We start from the raw sequence: 21,543 nt of genomic DNA, 5'->3' as shown, positions 1-21,543 counted from the left end.
TCACTATTCTAGTGAACACTATGTAACAGTCCAGCAACCCTTATTGATGATTGGTTGTAAGTCAACCTTATAGACCAGCTATCCTAGTAGCATGGATACGAGCAGTCTAAGGCTAAAGACTCGAGAGGGCGTGTTAAGCCAGCTGTTTACCACACATATACCCCTTGAACACCAAGTGAAAGGACACCACACAAGTGTTATGAAAATAAACAGTTATCTATTAAAGATCACAACAGCCCTGTACTCTTTATGAGGACAGGGTACTAAGCACAAACCAAAACTCTTACAAAAATACTTAAGTTAGCACAGTATATACAAATGCCCGAGGGGCACGGAAAACCATATACTCTGAAAGTGGAATGTGAAATTCCTAGCAGGTAAGTACAGTACTAATAGCTTTTGGAATCGCTAGGACTTGACTAGGGAATCGTTAGATTACTTCTAGGAGGCCTAGGGGACTCGGGTGCAGTGTGTGCACTCTCACGCGAGATGCGGACAAAAGTCTATGGTAGCTAGGAATTAGAAAGTTAGTGTTCTCGGGCGAACCCGACCTGGTAGGGAGAAAACGAAAGTAGATTCTGACCCTTGGATAGTGAGGCTATGCTGGGGCACCGAAATGCCGAAGTTACCTAGCCCAGGGGCTGCAGCTGCATAGGTCTGAAAAGACGTTGGGAATCCTCGTAGACGGACCAGGAGCCGGAAGAAAAGATGCTGGCCGGTGACCAGTGAAGAAAGTTCAGTTGGATCCAAGCCTGGATCTCGAAGATAGATGACACCTGAAAGCAGAGGGGACCAAGTTCGAGACTACTAGCCAGTAGTCAGTGGGCACCAGGAGGGCACCGGATGGTAGCCACCTCGACAAGGTGAGTGGGTGACGCTGGAGCTCGAAGATCTCACGGACCAGGAGGCGTTGTCGGCGACCAGGATGGAGGATCGAGCTGTCCCACGAAGATAGAAGCTGTCGGCGTCGCTGGGCCCAGGATTGGGCAACAAAGCCTTGGCAAATTCAAGCCCACGCGGTGGACTCAAAATGGCGTCTGGAGTGGACCAGGAGGGTCCGGGTTGCCTCTCTTCAAGAAGGAAGCAAGGGCCAGTCTGGAGCAACCAGACCAGCAGTCGTGAAGTCGTCGGGCGTCGTTCAGAAGGCCACAAGCCAGCCGGCTAGTAGCCAAACAACGCGGTGCACAGCAAACAGCAGAAGGGCCCCACGCAGATCGTGGAGATGCAGGGAGGCTGACCTTGGGTGCTGGAGCTGCGCAGGGTTGGGGCTTCTCGGACCCCAAAGCACTCACCAGTGGAGGACACGGTGGGCTTGCAGTAAAGATGTCGTGCAGTCTTGGCGATCGTCGGTCCCTCGAGGTCTCGTCGCACTCACGGTTCTCAGCTTGGCTGTAGAGGTGAGTAGAGGTCAGAGGTGCCAGGGAAGCCGGGTCTCGTCGAGCTGGGTCGTCGGATTCGTGATGAAGGACTTGCAGCAGACCGCAGTGTTCTTTAGGATGGTGCCTGCTTGATGCAGGGTGACTACTCCTTAGCCACAAGGGAGAATCTTGAAGAAGAAATCGTGAAGTCCTTTCGAAGAAAGTGGTATCTTGATTCCAAAGATGATCTAATTTGAACAGGGGGCCCGCTCCTATCTTTATACTAAAAAAGGGGGCTGACCCGGTGACTAGGTCCTGCCTATGGGTGGGACCAGGAGGGGGGTGGTTACACCCCTCTCCCCTGCCGGACTTCCCCAGGCCAGGGGCTGGTGTGCCCCTGGAACTGGTTCTGACTGGCCTATGCGTAGTGAGCACCGGGGTGCCACTCAGCAGTCACCTTCCTGAAAAGCCCTGCCTACCCAGGATACACAAAACCATGTCTGGGACGGTGCTAGCACCGCCCCGGACAGGAAACCCTTTGTCCAGGCCTCCCTCGCTGGAAGGACTCCCAGCAGCAGGAGGTCAGACTCGTGTCTGTGGTGGCAGCATCCATTTTGTGGAGCTGAGGCTTCAGTTAACTTTAACCGGGGTTCACAGTTACATACATGTCGTGTCCCTCTAGAAGGGTGGAATGCTAACCCCGTCGCCAGAATTGGCGAGGGGTTAGTATTCCAATTCGTATGACACCTTACTCGACATGTTTTGATAAAGCAATACCAAAGATAGCATTTAACCGCGAGGATTATAATGCACTTAAGAGTATATGGTATGCGATATCATGGAACAGCTATTAGGACTTGATTCCGCAAGCTGCAGATAGGCTCAGCTCATGCCAGAGCACCATCTCACACGATTCCAAGCACTCTGCCTTCAGGATTGACAAGGCCTGCCATAGGAGTGACTGATAGGAATCTGTGTGTCCATTTTAGGGTTAGGTATAGGTATACTACACCTACAGCAAAGGGTGATTACACGACTTTGCCCCAGCTGTCTTGCAGCCAGTTGTGTCAAATTTAGGAGGCCAGCCAGGGGTGGCATAATACATGCTGCAGCCCCTGGCAGCCCTGGGTACACCTATGCCCTGAGTTACAGGGTCTGATAAGGTGGCCCAGTACCAATTGGTAGATGCACCTAGGGTACATGTGGTCATTTAGAAAGAGAACAGCCAGGCTGTGGGTCTGATTGGCAGGCCCACAGCCAGAGAAAATCGTAAACCAGTGAAACAAAAGCAAAAAATCTGGGTGATCATAGGATTGCAGACCCTACTCTCCTACATTCACAGACCGCAGCCCTAAGCTAACAGACGAGAAAACCTTCTTCCCGAACTGTTCGTATCTCTTGGATTCCCTGTCGGGCGGGGCCGACGGGAATGCGGTCTGGGAGTTTGAGGCCTGGATGACCAGACTCTCGGGGTGGGATGGGTGGACAAAAAGCATGGGTCGCCCGGGGCCGGGCGGTAGCGTCTGACCACGTTCCTATCCACAGGCGGGCCTGTGGCGGGCTTGGACCAAGTGCCCACAAGAACGTCACACAAGGCCTCATTGAACGGCAGCAGGGGCTCCACGGAGCTTGACTGTGGTTTGAGGACCTCAGTGAGGAGATTAGTCCTCACGGCCGCGAAGGGGAGCTTAAGGTTTAAGGCCTTAGCTGCCTTAGTCAACACTACGCTATAAGTAGAACCCGCCTCAGAAGCCACAGTCGGAGGTGAGGTAAATCCAGTGTCTGGCGATGTGTCAATACCACTGGGCCCAAGCTCATATGTCCAGTCCTGCTGTGACTGGCAATCTAGTGCCAGAGGGTCCTCGGACCCCTCCCAATTTTCCTCGTCACCTGTGTCCTGGAAACCAGGATTAGCAGACAGGACCTCCTCGTGGAGATAAAATTCCCCAAAGGCTGTCGGAATCGGCGCCCAGCGGTGCCCTTCCGGCGCCTGAGTAGGACCGCAGGAAACATTGGGGGCGGCACCCACAGCGGGCGCCGGGGACAACACCTGTAGGGACGGCGCCGGCGAGGTCGTAAGGTCGACCGGCGAGGTCCCGGATCCGGAACCGGATCCGGTGAGGTCCTGCGGCGCCGAGACCGAAGTCGCCAGCGGCGTCGGAGCCGAAGCACCCGACGGCGTCGGAGCCGAAGCACCCGACGGCGTCGGGGCCGAAGCACCAGACGGCGTCGGGGCCGAAGCGCCCGACCCGGAAGGACCTCCAGACGGAACCGATCGGCCCGAAGGCGCCACGGGAACCGACTGAGGAGGGAGGGCCCTCATGGCCATGAGGTACCTCTCGACCTCCTCCGGCGTCGCGCCTTGCCCAGGGACCCGAAGGTGTGGGGCAGGCGGCGACGCTTGCGACTCCCGCTGAGCCGCGTGGGCGGTGTCGCCCGAGCCCCCGGCCGCATCGTGCGAGCAGGTCGGAGGAACGATGACGTCGCTCCGACCTCTCATGCCTCTTACCTGAGGACTTGGAGCCAGACGATCGGTGTCCACTTCCGGAGCTTCGATGACTCCGACCTTGCGACCTGTCCCTCGACCTCCCGTGGGACCGGGACCGGGACCTGGAGCGCCGCGGGGCCGACTGCCTCAGCTTGAGTCGCTTGCGGGACCGCTCCCGCCTAGCCTTCGACGTCAGGGCCCGGCAGTCGGAGCAGGTCCGATCGTCGTGGTCGAGGCCTAAGCACTTCAGGCACCGGCGATGGGGGTCCGTGACCGACATGAGTCGATCGCACTTCGAGCAAGGCTTGAACCTGGGCATCCCTGGCACCGATAGAGTCGAAGACTCGACAAAAAAGAGAGATCAAAAGATCAAAAAAGTTCCGTCAAAAATTGACTGGGGGTAGAGCTTCTTCCGGATCTGCGCTAGCTGGCGCCGAAAAAAGAAGAACTGACGTCAGCGCGCATGGGCGGCGTCTAAGTACTCCGACGACGTCATTCCGGCGCTCACGACGCAGACGACGGACGCGGAGCCGCAGACGACGACTACCGACGCGCAGGGGTATTGCTACGCAAAAATTTCCAGATCCAATCTGATGCCTGGGGATATTCTAAGGTAAGGAATCTATCACTAACGTGTCTCTTTCAGATGAAAGGATTTAATTAGTTGAGCTTGGGTGGGTGGGGGCAACATAGACACTTAACATTGTAGAGCTCACGGAGGTGCCTTGGGGAACTCCTTTGTTCAGGAGAATGGTCCCGGAATGGAATGTACCGTTTGGACCATGTCATTGAGGAAATCTACCAGCCAAACAAGGGCAAAATTCTAGATGCCTATCTGTTGGAGGCATTGTACCAGAGTTGAGTGTGAGATGGTATTGAATGTGGCTGATAGATCCAGCAAGACCAGCATAGCTGGTTGTTGATCACTCAAATATAGTTTTATGGTATTGACAACTGCAAATAGAGCAGTCTAAGAACTATAAGAGGGTCTGAAGCCTGACTGAGCCTCACAGGCTGTTGCACTCTAGGTACGCTGTGAGCGATTTGTTAACATAGGTCTCCAGGATCTTTCCCAGCATTGGGAGGAGAGATATGGGACAGTAATTTGTCGGATCGTTAGGGTCTGCAGTTGGTTTCTTCAAAATGGGTGTTACCTGGGCTACGTTCGATTGTTTCAGGACCGTAGCTAGGGTCAGTGATTTGTTGCATAATGCAGTGATGGTAAGAGCAAGAAATGGGATAAGAAAGGTGATTATTTTTGGGGGGCAGAGATAACAGGCTAGTGAGTCCAGCATCTGTGATAGTGAGATAGGCATGAAACTGTTTAGTATAGCTGAATTGTGATTATGTGGTGTAGCTATGGATGAGTTGGTAGTGGGTTTGAAACTATTATAGATGGTATCAATTTTGGTTTCAAAGTGTGTAGCCAAGATGTCGCAGAATGTTAGAAAGACTTGGGTTTCAGAGGAACATGCTTGTGTTTTCGTGAAGTTTTTTATGATTTTGAATAGTTCCTTTGAGGAGTTGCCTTCCTGATCTATTTTATGAACAATATGTTGTCTGCGTGCAGTCTTTATTTTGGAGTGATAAGTACGTGAGGCATCCCCTTAAAAAGTTGTTAATCTACAATTCAGGTATGCACACATTCAATTTGAGATGGCTCAATGGCATCTACTGATCAACCACTCAGAAGCAAATAAAGATTTTTGAGATTCGAAGGTCTTTTCATTCATCTGTGTAGTTCTAGCTGGTGAGCTGAAATTCATTGATCACTGCAGGTAATGACTTCATGTAGATGCTGAAAAGCATGGGTGGGATGATAAAGTATGGGGCACCCCTACTTTTATGATGTAGGGGTTGGATGAAAAAGGAGGAGTACGAATGGCATTTTTTCTGTTTGAAGGTAGGTTATGATCCAAATGAGAGCAGCCCACCCCATGACATCTATGCAGAGTCTTTGGATGAAAGTGTCATGATCAACTGTGTCGAAAGCAGCTGAACGGTCCAAGAGAAAAGTCAGCCTTTAATAACCCAGTTGTGGTCTACAGTGTTTCTAAGGTTATCCCAGATGCGATTACAGCATTTTCTGTGCCTCTTCCTTTATGGAATCTTATTTGTAAGTCAGAAAGTATTAAGTTATCTTCAATGAATTGAGACATCTGGGCTCTCTCCATTAGTTAGCAGAGGAATGGTGCGTTTCAATGGGTGTCTTGGGGGTTCAGGTTTGTTCTCTTTAGTAATGGGCATTTGTATTTCTCTTTTAAGTCTTCAGGAAAAACTGTGGTCAAGGAATGATTGGTTGTCATGACTGGGGTGGCAGCAGAGGTTGTTAAAAGGATGTCTTTGAAGGTTTCTGGAGGGCAACTGGTCAGAGGGGCAGCTAGCTGACCTGCTTGATCTAACAATTGTTTGAAGGAATGCAGGGGTTGGGTTAATCTACCCTTTGAGGGGGGAGGGGTGGGGGGAGGTTTGGATTGTTGGTAAAGGGCTGGTGCTTTTCTTTAGTTTTAAATAGGAATCCAACAGGCCTGTTTTGGTTGTGTAGTGATTTGCCAGTAAAACCTTGAGGAAAGGGATGGTTTCTTTCGATGAGTTTAGGTTTATAAAGTCTGTGAGAATTTTATAAAATTCTTCATTTGCACATTTTGTATTCTGAATTATTGAATAGTAGCTTTTATGATAGATGGTTTGTATGTTCTATTGTATTGTGTAGGAAAAGTTGGTCTTGAGTGTTTGTTTTGAGCCAGGTGCATTGCAGCTTTGCAATTTATATTCTCCTTTTTAGTTCTGCATTCATCCAAGGTGCTTGTTTCTTTTGGCATGTTTAGACAAGTTACTTACCTTTGATAACACCTTATCTGGTAGAGAAGTAATCTAGCCGCAAATTCCTTACCGTAGTATTTTCCAGGCGCCAGAATGGATCCGGAAGCCTTTTGCTCGAGCAATACCCTTACACGCCAGTAGGTAGTGCTGGTCTGCTTCGGGTGATGTCGTAAGCGTCGTCCGCGCCGGAAGTGACGTCCAAGTTATCTATATAGGCACCACCTTGGCACGCTGATGTCAGTTACTTTTCATGGCTTTCCAAGCCAATAGCTCAGAGCCATGAAGTGCACTGACAGTGGTGTGTTTCTGAACTAGTGCCACAAAAGGGAACAGCCCTGAGCCTAAGAACCTGTCCTAAGTGCAGGAAGGATGGGTGGGTCGGTAAGGAATTTGCGGCTAAATTACGTCTTCACCAGTTAAGATGTTGCGGAAGGGCAGTAACTTGTCCATCTGACAGACATCTAGCTGCTAATTCCATACCTTCGAATAGATACCCAAGCAATATCATCCCCGGAAGATAGACTGTGGACAACTTTAGACCAGGAAGTCCTGCAGGATCGAGCGGACAAAAAGGCATGCTCTGCAGACTTGACTGTCCAGACAATAGTGCTTGGTGAACGTGTGCAGAGAAGCCCACATTGCTGCCTGACAAATGTCAAGGTCTGGAATGCCATGTTGCAATGCCGTAGTAACAGCCTTAGCGCTGGTGGAATGAGCCTTTAAGTCATCAGGAGGCTGTTTTTAGGCCAGAGTACAGCCCATCGGGAGATAGTCCTCTTCTGCATCGCGCAACATTTCTTTGATCCAACACACCTCATGAAGAGTTGGTCATCCACCTGGAACTCTTTAGTGTGGTCAAAGCAGAACGACAATGCTCTGTTTGGGTCTAGACGGCGGAGTTGCTCCTCCTCTTTTGAGAGGTATGAAGGAGCATAGAAAGTGGGCAAGGTGACTGATTGCTCCTCGGGAATGGTGTTGCCACTTTCCATAATAAAGAGTCCCTAGTGCGAAGCACTAACTTATCAGGGAAGATGGTCAGGGGAGGAGGCTTGGATGACAGAGCCTGCATTTTGCTCACCCTCCCGGCAGAAGTTATTGGCACTAAAAAGGCTGTTTTGATGGTAAGCAGCTGGAGGGGGCAGTTGTGCAGAGGTTCGAATGGAGCAGACATCAGGAAGGTGAGAAGCAAATCTAAGTCCCACTGAGGCATGATGAATGGAGCAGGTGGGAATATATGTATAAGCCACTTAAGAAATCAGTTTATAATAGGGGGTTGGTCTGGCAGACTCAAAAGGCAGGCAAGTTACCCTTTAAAGGTGTCCAGAGCAGAGCACTGATAAGCAAGGGTCAAAATAAATAGAAAAACTTGGGAGAGGGAAGCAGAAAGATGATCAATAGACTGTTCTGTACAATGTTTTACAAATTTTTGCTACCGACAGGCGTGCATGGTCTTGGTAGAGGAATACCTGGCTGTCAGAATAACATCACAGACTTCAGGAAGGTTGAATGCTGCCAACTGTCACCACTCAATCTCATGCAAGAAGGCATAGAGTTGACCTGTTTTGGTGGTGGACCATCCCCTGTTGCTGCGACAGAAGCCTGATCAGAGGATTGATGCTCAGTTGGAGAAGCTGGGGATACCAGACTCTCGGTGCCCAGTCTGGAGCCACAAGAATGACTTGAGCCCGGAAGCTCCTGATCTTCTGGAGCACTCTGGACAGGAGTGGTATTGGTGGAAAGGGGTACAGGAGGCCTGAATTCCACTTGAGACGAAAAGCGGCATTAGCGAGTGCCGCCTTGGAAACTCCAGTGCGAAACTGCTGACATCGCAAGTTCTCGGTGGTGGTGAACAGATCTAACCAAGGCTCTCCCACTTCTAAAACAGAACTTGTGCTACCTCGGATGGAGATGCCATTCGCGATCCGCTAGGCATTGATAGCTGAGTTTGCCCGCCCTGGCATTCAAAGGAACCTGCCAGGTGTTGAACCATCACGGATATGCCCTGTTTCAGCCATGTCCACAGAAGGGAGCAGCATTGCTTATCGTATATAAGTAATTTCGATGGTTGTTGGCTTTGGATATTAACTGCATTTGTCCTTTCAAGGTTTTGTAACAGATTTAAATCAGGACCTATTATCTTAGTGGATAATTATAATAGTCTTCTTCTGTAATATTTGTACATTTTAATTACATATTTTAACAGCCTTTTCCGCCAAAACCAGTGCGTACCAGGAATAGCTTAAGGCCATGCTTAGAAGAGTACAGGGAAAAGCCATTTGCTACTTGCAATGCCTAGAACTGCATCCAGTTTTCAGGAATCAATGATCTTCACAGTGTTCAACTGTATATGAAAAACATCACTTGCAAACTCACCTGACATGCATATGATGGAGTTACACAGTGAATATACGATTCATTACTACACCTCTTATCCATACAGAATTGGTTTCTATACTTACTTGCTGTGTAAGAAGTACGGGGACTTTGGAGAATGGCCAAGAATTGAGGCAGAGTTACTCCTGTGGCACGAAGCTATTTCCTTGGTTGGTGGAGAGTTTAGAATGACACTGTGTCTCAGTACCTCTGGCCTGATCCCAAACACTAAAGAAAACACATTCAAGAGAGACACAAATCAATGGAATTCGCAACAATGTTAAACAAAGATCTACCAAATTATATTGATCAGTTCATCTTCGGTAACAAAAGTGCAAAACTGCTTGCTAAGAGGCAGTTGAAGCACTTTTTGCAACCTCAAAAACAAGCATTTGCAATTCAATAGGTCTAGCATTAGGAAAGATTGAGCTATTGGAATTGTAAATTACGCATTTTTTATGTGTTGATTTTGAAAATAGCGAAATTAATAGCTTTGTCATTTACAAAGACAGTACTTTTAAATTTCGCTAATGTGACGCCGATAGCATTTGTAAAGCAATGTGTTGTATTTACGTGACAGATGCATTGATATTACAAATAACAATTGCTTTTAATGTTTTCAATTATTAATACTTAAATAAAAGGTATTGTAATTTATATTGACAATAGCTTAAACTTTTGTAAATAACTTTTGTGAAGATTATGTTCAGTGTATTTCATTGTGATGAAAAACCAAGAACAGAAGTGAAATATTAACATCTTTTTGTGACATTTGTAATAAAGCTTGAAACATTGAGAGAAAATATTTGAACCAGTTGTTGTTGAATAGTTGCACAGATTGATGCTGTAGTGGCGCTGAGTGATGTTGTGGTGGCAACGAGTGATGCTGTTGCGTTCAGTGATGCCGAGTGTAAATATGTAGCGTGAAACTATGTGGCACTGAGTGGTATTTGGAGTGTATGTTGCATTGAGTGCAGTGTAATTATGTGGCGTGTAATTATGTGGCACTGAGTGGTATTTGGAGTGTATGTTGCATTGAATGCAGTGTAATTATGTGGCGTGTAATTATGTGGCACTGAGTGGTATTTGGAGTGTATGTTGCATTGAGCGCAGTGTAATTATGTGTGCGTGTAATTATGTGGCACTGAGTGGTATTTGGAGTGTATGTTGCATTGAGTGCAGTGTAATTATGTGACGCGTAATTATGTGGCACTGAGTGGTATATGGAGTGTATGTTGCATTGAGTGCAGTGTAATAATGTGGCGTGTAATTATGTGGCAGCAGGTGTGTTAACACCGAGAACTATCTCTAGGACTGGAGCATGTGGCATGGAGCTCTCTGCATGAACCGACTCAGCTAGGTTACTTACAGGGACCTCTGCACGATATAGCGCATGAGTGTTAACCAATGAGCCCCCTCTGCCGTAGGTGCATTAATCAACCGAGTCAGCTTAGTGGGAACTATGCAAACACAGGTGTCTGCTACAGGTACAGTAACCGAGTGAGTTGTCTTATTCCGATCTGACATGTGGCCCGTAGGATACAATTCCCTGCTGGTTACACCCATCTCCCAGCAGGCTGCTGTGCCCAAGCAGCTCTCTTACTCCAAGGTACACTCTGATCTCTGCCACAGGCGCTTTGAGCCGCTGGCTTGTCTCAATACTGGTGGAGCCTGTGAGCAAGCGCCTCTTACACACAGATCTGTAAAAGGCGCTACATTCACCGAGGCAGCATACTCCGATCTCTGCCACAGGTGCTTTTAGCCGATGAGCTGTGTCACTAGAGCTGAAGCCTGTGACCACCCACCGAGGCAGCCTCCCAGGCCCAGGATAGATTGAGCTGCAGGGAGGGAGAGAACCTGCTTCTCAAGGGCTGATGCTAACGGGTTTGAAACCTTGGCTGAGGAGTTGTTCAGTGAATAACAAGGAAAGTTTCTAAGTTTAGATTCGCCAACTCACGGGCACCCATGTTACCAGCGGGCACTGCCCTTCGCGAGCTTACTCATGGAACAGAACCCCAGCTTTATTAACAAGGCGCTGTGCAGGGGCGGGCTGAAGACCTGGAGTTAACCCGTGCGCCGCTGAGCTCCGTGCCTGCTTTAGCCCTTATTTAGCCCCTGGGTTTTCACATCTCATCAGCTAATCAGCTGCCATCGTTGCAGGGCAGCACAAGTGAACACTGCACTCCTCCTCGCATGGAAGACTGGGCTTCTCAGACTTTGCAACTATAGTGCCTGGGTGAGTACGTCACTTCCAAAGAGAACAAAAAGAGATACTCAAACATAATTCTATGTTTCGCCCACGGACATACCCCCCTCCCCCAAAAAGCCTTAGGGGGCCCCACAACCCTTCAGAGGGCGAATATCTGATTTGTGGGAGACCCATACCTCTTCGTGTTCTGGAGGGGGCGTCATTTTGTGATACACCACTGCTTTCAACCTCTGTCTCTCGCTCCCCTTCTCTCTCTGGGTTTCACAGCGATAAAGCATCACAAAATCTAATTATTAATAAGTAGCACGGGTCATTTTTCTGAATCGGTAAGAGAACAGCGCAGCAGACGAATTAGGAATCGTTATTGAGAGACAGTATGTGCATTTATATAGAGAATGTCTTTTTACAGGGGTTGGGGGAGAACATTTATTGTTCCACCCCTGCAGATCCAGAGGACACAGGCTGGCCGGCACCCTCGGGATATGAGCTTTCAGCCACTTGCTGAGTAACAACGTAGTTTCACAGCGTGCACCTGGGGTGGCGGGAAGCACAAATTGAAATTATATTATTTAATTGTAGAAGCATAACCGGAGGCAGCAAGGGGATAGGTGTGTTAATCCAGGGGAAAGACGGATAAAGACAGTGACGCCTGCTAATCAAATCACCAGCTTTTCTCACAACAAATAAAGCACGTCACCTGGGACATTTTTAGCCGGTACTTAATTTTACTCAAGAAAGTATTGCATTGTGGGACTTTTATTCTCTATTTTACATTACTATCACAGATCCTAGCATGCGAAGAGCTAACATACAAAAACTAAGTGAAAAGTGGAACTGGACACGTGCTTGCAGGCTTCCCGCATCTGTGAGAGCGCTCTAATAGGCGCTCGTGATCTTGAACAAACTTTAAAACTTGTTGCTCCAAGAAGGGTGCGCTGCCCAGAATGTCGAATCTCATGTTCAACTCACTTAAATATTAATGTCTTTATCGCTGTGCCCTTGCAATACCACACTTTGCGACTGTTAACGTGCCCTCTCCCACGGCGTTTGCAATTACTTTCTTTAATTGGACAGCTAATTGCTGTGAGAAGTTGGCCTGATATATGATGCTCACTAGTTCTAGTGATCACCTTGTATCAGTCCAAACAACCCTTATGGTGATTGGTTGTAAAGTCAACCTTATAGACCAGCTATCCTAATGGTAGCATGGACAAAGCAGTCTTAGGCTAAACTCTTTTGGCATGTGAAGCCAGCTGTTTTACCACATATAACCCCTTGAATACCAAGTGAAAGGACACCACACAGGTTGTTATGAAAATAAACAATATATTTATTAACTAACATACACCTCTGAGCTCTTTATGATATCAGAGGGCTAAACACATGACAATCTCTTAGGAAAAATACGTTTAAGTTGCACAAATTACAATGGTGCCCTAGGGGCACGACAAACCATATACTAAGTAAGTGGAATGTGAAAGTCGATAGAAGGAATGGAGCTGTCCAGAGGCTGTAGGATCGCTGGGACCACGCTATACTAACTTGAGGTAAGTACTAGGAGGCCCACGGAACGCGTGTGCAGAGTGTGAACTCACACGCGAGATGCGTACAAACGTCTATGGGCAGTTCAGTTTAAGAAAAAGGTAAGTACGGACGTTCCTGACTAGATAGGACTAAAACGACAATGGAACTGGACACTAGGAGAGTCAAACTACCCTTGAGCACCGAAATGCTCTTGTTACCTCACCCACGGGCTGCGGGTGTATAGGTGTCAAAGTGTGTTGGGTTTCCGCGTCGAAGTCTATGGAGCCTTGAGGAAAGATGCTGCAGGCGACCAGGAGGAAGATGTCCAGTGCGATCCAAGGGTGGATCGGTGATGTTGAAGACCTGAAAGCAGAGAGGACAATGTTCAAAGTCACTAGCCAGTGACTGGAGTGGAAACAGGAATGGAACCAGATGTCGTCGTCGCGATCAGGTGAGGATGGACGCTTGTCTCTGCAGCCATGTGGACCAGGTGGTGTCTTCGACGACCATGATGATGGCACGAGCTGTCCCTCGCAGGCCCTCGCTGTCGGCTCCGGATTTGGAATCAACAGGCCTTGGCAAAGGGAACCCACACGGTGAGTGGAAACGGCGTCTGGAGTGGACCAGGAGGGTCCGGGGTGCTCCTCTTTTGGAAGGGAGCAAGGGCCAGTCTAGAGCAACCAGACCAGCAGTGAAGATTTCAAGGTTCGTCGCCTAGGAGGCCACAAGCCAGCCGGCAAGTGACCAGACAACGAGTCGAGCAGCAGGCAAGCAGAAGGGCCCCACGCAGATCTCGTGGAGGCTGGAGGGCTGATCTTCGGTGCAGGAGCTGCTCGGGGCTGGGGATTCTCAATCCCCAAAGCACTTTGTCGAGGTTACCTCAGAAGTCGTGCTGGAAGCGAAGTGCAGTTTCTTTCAAGATGGCCGGTCCCACGTGTCTCGTCGCACCCACGGGTCTCAGCTGTGCTGCAGATGTAGGTAGAGGTCGGAGAGGTCTGGGAATCCGGGTCTCGTCGGGCTTTGAAGTCTGGATCCTCGAGGGAAGACGACAAAGTGAAGCAGCTGGACGCTTGATGGTGCCTGCAGTTGCAGGGTGGACACTCCTTGCCCACAAGGGAGATTCTTCAGTCTTCTGTGGAGCAGAACGTCGAAGTCCAGAGTTTCTTCTTGTAAAGTTGTTCAGGATAATCTAATTTGGAATGGGACCGGCTCCTACCTTTATCCGGCTAAAGGGGGCTGTACTACGACTAGGTCCCTCCTCTGGGTGGGACCAGGAAGGGGGGTGGTTACACCCCCTATCCTTTGTCCGGTCTTGCGTCAGAGCTGGGGCTGGAGAGCCCTAGGAACTGGTTTAGACCGGTGTATGCACAGAGGACACCTTGTGTGCCCCAGGCATGTCTCATTCCTTTCAGCCCTGTCCTACCCAATACACAAAATCCTGTCTGGGGTGGTGCTAGCACCTCCCAAGGCAGGAAACCCTTTGTCCAAGCCTCCCTCGCTGGAAGGACACCCAGCAGCAGGAGGTTAGACTTGTGTCTGTGGTGGCAGCATCCATTTTGTGGAGCTGAGGCTCGTGTTAGCTTTAACCAGGGTTCACAGTTACATACATGTCGTGTCACTCTAGAAGGGTGGAATGCTACCCCCGTCGCCAGAATTGGCGAGGGGGTAGTATTCAAATTCGTAGGACACCTTACTCGACATGTTTTGATAATGCTATACCAATGTTAGCAATAACCGCGAGGATTATAATGCACTTAAGAGTATATGGTATAGCGTTATCATGGAAACAGCTAAAGGACTTGGTTCTGAAAGCTGCAGACAGGCTCAGCTCATGTTAGAGCACCATCTCACATAATTCCAAGCACTCTGCGTTCCCAGCGATATGTACTCATTGTATATAGCGTAGCATTCTTACCCTCCTGTCTTGTTTATACCTACGGCTAGCTGCTATAGTCAGCTCCTGTGTCTAGATAGGCATTGCCTTGGTTCACATTGTGTTTTTCCCCCTTTTTCTTTTTATTTTTTTTGGTGTAGCTGTCTATTTAGCATGTCTTCTCCCCCAATTACCCCTGTACAGAGTCCCCTTCAGCTTAAGACAGGGCCATCAATCCTGGGTCCCTTAGATAAGTATTTTAGCCGTGCAACCCGAGATATTGACAAAGATTGCTCTGGCCGAGAAATGAGCTGAGAGTAGGCAATCCATCGAACTTCTTAAACTTCCTCCAGAGAAACGGACATCTTTGGGATCTTTGGCAACGGCTTCTTCTTCACCATCATTTACCCTGCTGGTGATAGTAGAAAAACCCAATGCCTCTTCTCTGTCACCTAGTCTGACTAGGGTCTCTACCTCTCCTTTGCCTGTTGCATTGATTGTCTCGCCCCCTATTTTGCCTACTACTCCAACTGATTCCCTTACTTGCAAGGAAAATACTGTCCCATTAAGCGTATCACCCCAAGTGGTTTCTAATAACCCTTGCATCAAAAGGAAAAGACACATTACCCTGAGGAAGAGCTGCTTTTCTAAGCATCCAAAGAAAATTAGGAAACTTGTAACAGGATTGGGCACCCCATGCAAGGCCAATAGGGCTGACTCCGGTGGGGCTCCGGTTGCTAGGGATGAAGTCATCTTGGTTAACACTGTATCTAACCCTCGCGATTTTCTGATGACAGGGTTGATTGAGACTCCATCCTTAGATCCACCTTTGCTCCTACAGTTGGAGAAGCTGTTGAAGTCTCTACTGGCCCCCATCGAAGAACGAGTTAAGAGGTTAGCTGATCGATTAGATTGCTTTGAACAGGCCACCCTAGATAACTTTTTTACAACTAAATCCCTAATTAAAAACCACACTAGGACGGGGGATAGCAACAATTTAACTAAAACCACCGGGCCGATAGGCAGTGTATCTGTTATCGAGCCTCCCACCCCCCCCTGTTGCTACCATTACAAAAAAGGGGCCCCGTGTTCCAGGGCAAACCCCGAAGCCTAGTTCTCATCCACCTAACCACTCACGGGACAATACTTCCCAATCTAGCAAACGCCTAGATACTGTGGTCACGGGCAATAACAATAGAGTTAACACTGGAAACCCTGGACCTAAAAATACCCAAGCCGCACTGCAAATTCCAATGTCCTGTCCGGCTGCTCTTACCCCTAGTCCGGCTGATACAATTCCTCCTAGAGCGCCACGTAGGATACCACCCATGAACCTGCCTCCAGACTCATATCCTTTTGTTGCCATTCTTACCAATGTTCCGCCATTATCGGACTGGCAAAGAGAAACTTTCCAGATGCTAAAAAACAAGGCAATGCACTGGTTAAGGATTCATAGACCTTTGCCCAGGGATGTGGATGGGTTGATTATAGGTGTCAGAAGGATAGGCTGGGTAATGAAATGAAATGAAATGAAAAAGAAATTTCTAGAGCGCACTGTGGCCAAGCGGCTTCCTGGCGCTGAGGAGCACATCAGAATCTACAGAGGGGCCCAAAGAGATTTAGCCGGGGAATGCCTGAAGGAAAAGAAAAGTTTTAAGGGCTTTACGAAAGTGGGAAAAAATAGGGATAGAGCGAATGGAAAGAGGGAGGTTGTTCCAAATCTGGGGGGCCAGCACAGAGAATCGGGTGCCCCCGGTGCGGGATTTGCGGAAGCGGGGGACGTGAAGAAGAGAAAGAGAAGAAGAGCGGAGAGTACGACTGGGGGCATGGGAAGAAATTTGAGAATTAATGAAGAGCGGGGCAGATCGAGCATGCGCTCGGAAGGCCAAGCAAGCAAGTTTGAACTGAGATCTGAAATAAAACGGGAGCCAATGGAGGGATTTGAGGGCCGGGGTGATGTGGGAAAATTTGGGAAGACGAAGGATAAGGCGGGCCGCCTGGTTTTGGATGGCCTGGAGACGGCGAGTTTCATAGGCAGGAATACCTACGTACAAGCCGTTTCCATAATCCAGGCGGGATGTGATGAGGGCCGTGATAATGGTTTTAAGGGCATCAACAGAAAAAAAAAGGGAAATCTTACGAATTAAGCGGAGGGAGGAAAAACAAGAAGACACAACGGAACTGATTTGGGTGTGCATGGACAGATCATTGCTGATCTTGATGCCCAAGGTCCGAACAGAGGAAACTGGTGAGGGGGGAGGGCCAAAAGAGAGGGGCCAGTGAGCTGGGGATCAGGGATTAGACGAGCCACCAGTGAGGACGAGCTCTGTCTGATCAGGATTGAGCTTCAAGTGATTGAAGCTCATCCACTGGGAAATGAAAACAAGAGTGGAACAGAACTTAGGGAGAGAGTCAGCTGGGGATGAGAGATCAAAAACGAGCTGGAGGTCATCTGCGAAATTGTACACAGAGACCCCCAGCTCGAGAAGAGAGGAGATGAGGGGACGGATGTAAAGGTTGAAAAGAAGTGGGGAGAGGGAAGAACCTTGAGGGACCCCACAGATGACCGGAAGAGGGGGGGCAGAAAAATCAGAGAGGTGGACTGCCTGTGATCTGCCTTGAAGAAAGGACGCGATCCAGGAGAGGGCAGTGCCCTGGATGCCCGCTGCGCTGACACGGTCGAGGAGGATGGCATGATCGACCGTGTCAAACGCAGCGGACAAATCCAAAAGAACCAGTGCCTGGGGGAGGTTGCTGTCGGCCTTCCCCTTAAGTTCATCCAGGACCGCAAGGACCACACCCTCAGTGGAGTGGCCAGGGCGAAAGCCCGCCTGGTGGGAGGCCAAGAGATGATTCTCCTCAATATAGGTGGAAAGGCAGGATGTCACGTAGCTTTCGAGAATCTTCCCTAGGTAGGGGAGAAGGGAAATCGGCCTGAAATTAGATGGAAAGGGGTGGCAAGGCCGGCTTTTTTCAAGATAGAAAAAACTATAGCGGACTTGAAGGAAGAGGGAACGCAGCCCAAGGCCAAAGAAGTATTGAGAAAAGTGAGGGGAGGGGTGGGACAGCTAATATAGAGAGTTCTGAGTATCCGTGCAGGGGCACAGTCCGCGGGAGAGCCAGACTTGACCTTGACAAGCAGGTCGAGGAAAAGCTCAGGTGAGATTGGTTCAAAATGGTCCAGAACAGAGGGAAGCAGATGAGAATGAACAGACAGTGCAGGTTGAGACACAATAGGAATATTGGCCTTGATGGTAATAATTTTATTGACGAAATAGTCGTTCAGAGAGTGACAGAGAGATTGAGAAGGGGCAGGGGAAAGACAGGTGCGGTCGGAGGTGGCAAGACTGTGAACTAGTGAGAAAATCTCACGAGATTTGTTGGCCGAAAGGGCCACTCGCTCAGTAAAGTATTTAGATTTGGCCGCTAAGATGGCTTTTTTATAGTTGTTAAGAAGGGCTTTGTATTTGAGGCGGAGTGTAGGGCAGTAGTTACGGCGCCAATGACGCTCCGAGGGCCTAAGCTCTAATTTCAGGGATTTAAGGTCGCTGGAAAACCACTTGTGAGCGTCATGGGGGCGAACTGATTTGATCTTTTTAAGTGGGGCGACCTGGTCGCAAGCAGAAGAAAGCCAAATATTAATGGCATCCGCCTGGCTTTCCAAAGGTAGGTCAGTCAGGGTGGGAGTGGATGAAGATAGTAAGGAGAAGAGATCATTAAGATCAGTCTTGTTCCAGCATCGAGCCAAGATATTTTAGGCAGAGGGGCTTTCTCAGTTTGAGCCAAGTGGATAGAAAAGGAGATCATGGAGTGATCCGTCCAGACGCAAGGAAGGATAGAAGTGGCCGAAAGGTTACAGCGTAAGGACCAGATTTGGTCCAAGATATGACCGTGAATGTGGGTAGGGGCCAAGACGTGAGGTAAGAAGTTAAGGCACTGAAGTGTGGCAGAGAAGTCTCTGGATGAGGAGTCCTCCCTCGGATCACCCGGCCAAAAGTTGAAGTCACCGAGCAGGAGCAGCGAGGAATTATTTACCGCCAAGGTGGCCAAGAGGTCCTGCAAGGTAGACACAAATGATGGCATACTTTGAGGGGGACGGTACATGAGGACCACCGTAAGAGGTACCGGAAGATTAAGAGAGCGGGCCACCAGAAAGTCAACAAGTAGTACCCCCAAGTGCTTGGAGGGGGATTGTATAGTCATCAATTTCAAAGATCCTAGAGTAGCACGTTTAATCACTAGGCAGAACTTGGGTACAGGCAGTGCTGGAATCGGTGTAGTCGATCTAACTTTCTTTTACCCAAGACCACCAGGTATCCATTTTGGTAAAACCCCAGAAGCAGGTTGTTATTATAACTCCACGCCCCTAGAATTAGACCCTTTTACTGTACCCTACCAGCACGGCAACCACTACAATGTACCAACCTTTAACCGCTTTGAAGCGATGGCAGACCAGGGGTGGGTTGATTGACAAGATGGTAATAACACCAAGGGATCGGACTATGATGATACTATGACTAATAGGGAAAGTATGAATTTCGAGGTAATATGTGGGGAGTCTGCATTAATTCCTGGGGCACTAGTAAATGTGGACTTAAATGACTAGTATCAACCAGGAAAGCACGCATTTAGAGGCAATGTGTGGGGAGCCTGTAATAATTCTTGGGCTACCGGAAAGTGAGGACCCAAACTCAATCATTATTGCTGGTATCCAGAAGGCTGTGTATAATAATGAGGACAAAAATGTAGATGAGGAGGGGATTGTAGGAATCCAAACTAGTCATCCTGGGGCGTACCATTTATTATCAGCTCCCACAGATGGTTCAAATTTGGGTAAATTGGTTTCATGGAACATTGCGGGATTGGGTAGCAAGCTGGTATCCCAAAATTGGGTAGACTTCATCAATGGCTTTGATGTATGCCTATTCCAAGAGTCATGGGCTTGCGATCCAATATTCCTACTTGGCTACTTAATGTTTTCAATTCTAGCGAGTAAAGGTGATAAGGGTCGACCGAAGGGGGGTCTAACAATTTGGATATGTCAAGGCTTACCTGTAACAATTAAAGTGGTAGAATCTGGTTGCATTGACATCCAAATGATAAGAATGGCATCAGATTATTGGGATGGTTTAGATATTTACAATGTCTATGTTAGGGGCAGCACTAGAGGGAAGTCACCTACCATAGAGGCCTTGTCTTCTCTTTTGGAAAAACAGTCCTTGGGTAACAAGGTTATAGTTGCTGGCGACCTAAACAGGACTTTTGAACCCCTAGATATTTCTGATGATCCTTTGGGGCGAGAGGAAGATACGCAATGGGGCGTCCCAACTCTAGATCTGACCCCGGTTAGGCGGTGGACAAATGCCATAATACGTCTGAATGCTATCTGCCTGGAACAGGGACTGCGAGCCCTAAATGGGAAAACGAAGAGTGACAGGGTAGGTTCCTGCACATTCGATAATGGTCGTAGCCAAAGTCGGATAGTCTATGTCCTCTGTAGTCTGAACCTGTGGCATTCAACATGCGACATGGAAATAAAGGGTAGGCTGGAGAGTGACCATAATCCGCTCTGTGTGGCCCATAATTGGTGGCCGGCTAAAAGCGGGAACCTTCCACCAATCGAAGATCCTCTACCCGACATGTCTAACGACATGCGTAGGTTGAATTGGCCGAGAGTAATGGCTAATGAGGAATCTATGAAATTTATAACTTCTGAAGTGGATATTGCAATCACCGCTATGGAAGATATAACTCCAGTAATCCCAGGGTCCAGAGATATAACTGACATTCACGATATACTCTTTTCCCTTCTAAAACCGCATTTCCTGAGGCCTCGTAGGATAAATAATAAACAACTACCCAGACTAGCTAAGTGGTATAATCACCAGTGTAGGGAAGCTAGGAAAGGACTAGGTAGAGCAATAAAGAGTAGGGACAGGGTAATAATTAGCGGTGCTAGAAAGCATTACAAGATTAGCCAATCCCTAGCTAAAAAATCATGGGATGAACAGCATTGGGCCGATCTAAAGGAGGCCTCGGGGGCTAAGGATTCCAGGCTATTCTGGAATATTGTTAAGTGGGGGAGAGGCGGTTTTCCAGATAAACCTGACAATAATGTTCCTGAGGGTGCCTGGGTAGATTATTTTAAATCCCAATATGCCGAGTCTTCACAGTTTAAGGATGCGGATGTAATCCCAGAGGTATATCCTATTGGGAATTTATTTACCCTCAAAGAAACCGAAGATGCTTTATGCACTGTTCCCGGGGGAAGGGCCCCAGGCCTAGATGGCGTACCAGCCGATGTTTTTATTAACGACAAAGTGAGGTGGGCTAAATATATATTCCTCTTGGGAAATGCTATTGCGAAGGGATCGGCTGTCCCGGAACTATGGAAGGGTGCGATTATTATTCCCATATACAAAAAAGGGGATCGATCTCTTCCAGCCAACTACAGGCCGATAAGCTTGATTGCTACTGTCCAAAAAGTGGTAGGAAGGATGGTGGTCAACAAACTGATTGACTGGGTCGATGAGAACAATGCTTTATACCCTTACCAGGCAGGTTTTGGGCGGGCCACCAGCACAGTTGACCAGGTGTTTCGTTTTGTTTTGCTGCAGTGGGGGACCGTGGTGCTTGGCGTTGCTTTCGTTGACTTGCGGGCTGCCTTCGACCTGGTCCCAAGGAGAAAACTCTGGGCAGTTCTGAGTGAAATGGGTCTCCCAAAAGAGCTACTCACCCTGATAATGAGGTTGCACAAGTGCAATTTTGCCAAAATTCAATGGGGTATGCATGGCGAATCCTCTATTGACTTCCCGGTTGAACGCGGAGTGCGTCAGGGGTGCGCAATGGCTCCCCTGCTTTTTTCTCTATTAATTAATGGGATAGTGGCTCGAAT

At 48.6% G+C, this 21,543-nt stretch overlaps 1 protein-coding gene across 1 annotated transcript in view; it reads right to left on the bottom strand.

Annotated features, from left to right (window-relative positions):
- The window catches only part of PCNT (pericentrin), a 1,129,672-nt gene that overhangs the window by 40,077 nt on the left and 1,068,052 nt on the right, over positions 1-21,543 (bottom strand). The window contains exon 47 of the mRNA XM_086956243.1: positions 9,129-9,270. Coding sequence (XP_086812369.1) covers positions 9,129-9,270 — 142 coding nt within the window. The remainder of the gene's footprint in view (positions 1-9,128; positions 9,271-21,543) is intronic.

Source organism: Lissotriton vulgaris, chromosome 2_1 (assembly GCF_964263255.1).
Source record: "Lissotriton vulgaris chromosome 2_1, aLisVul1.2, whole genome shotgun sequence".
Classification (NCBI taxonomy): domain Eukaryota; kingdom Metazoa; phylum Chordata; class Amphibia; order Caudata; family Salamandridae; genus Lissotriton; species Lissotriton vulgaris.
This window is presented reverse-complemented; position numbering and strand designations above follow the sequence as displayed.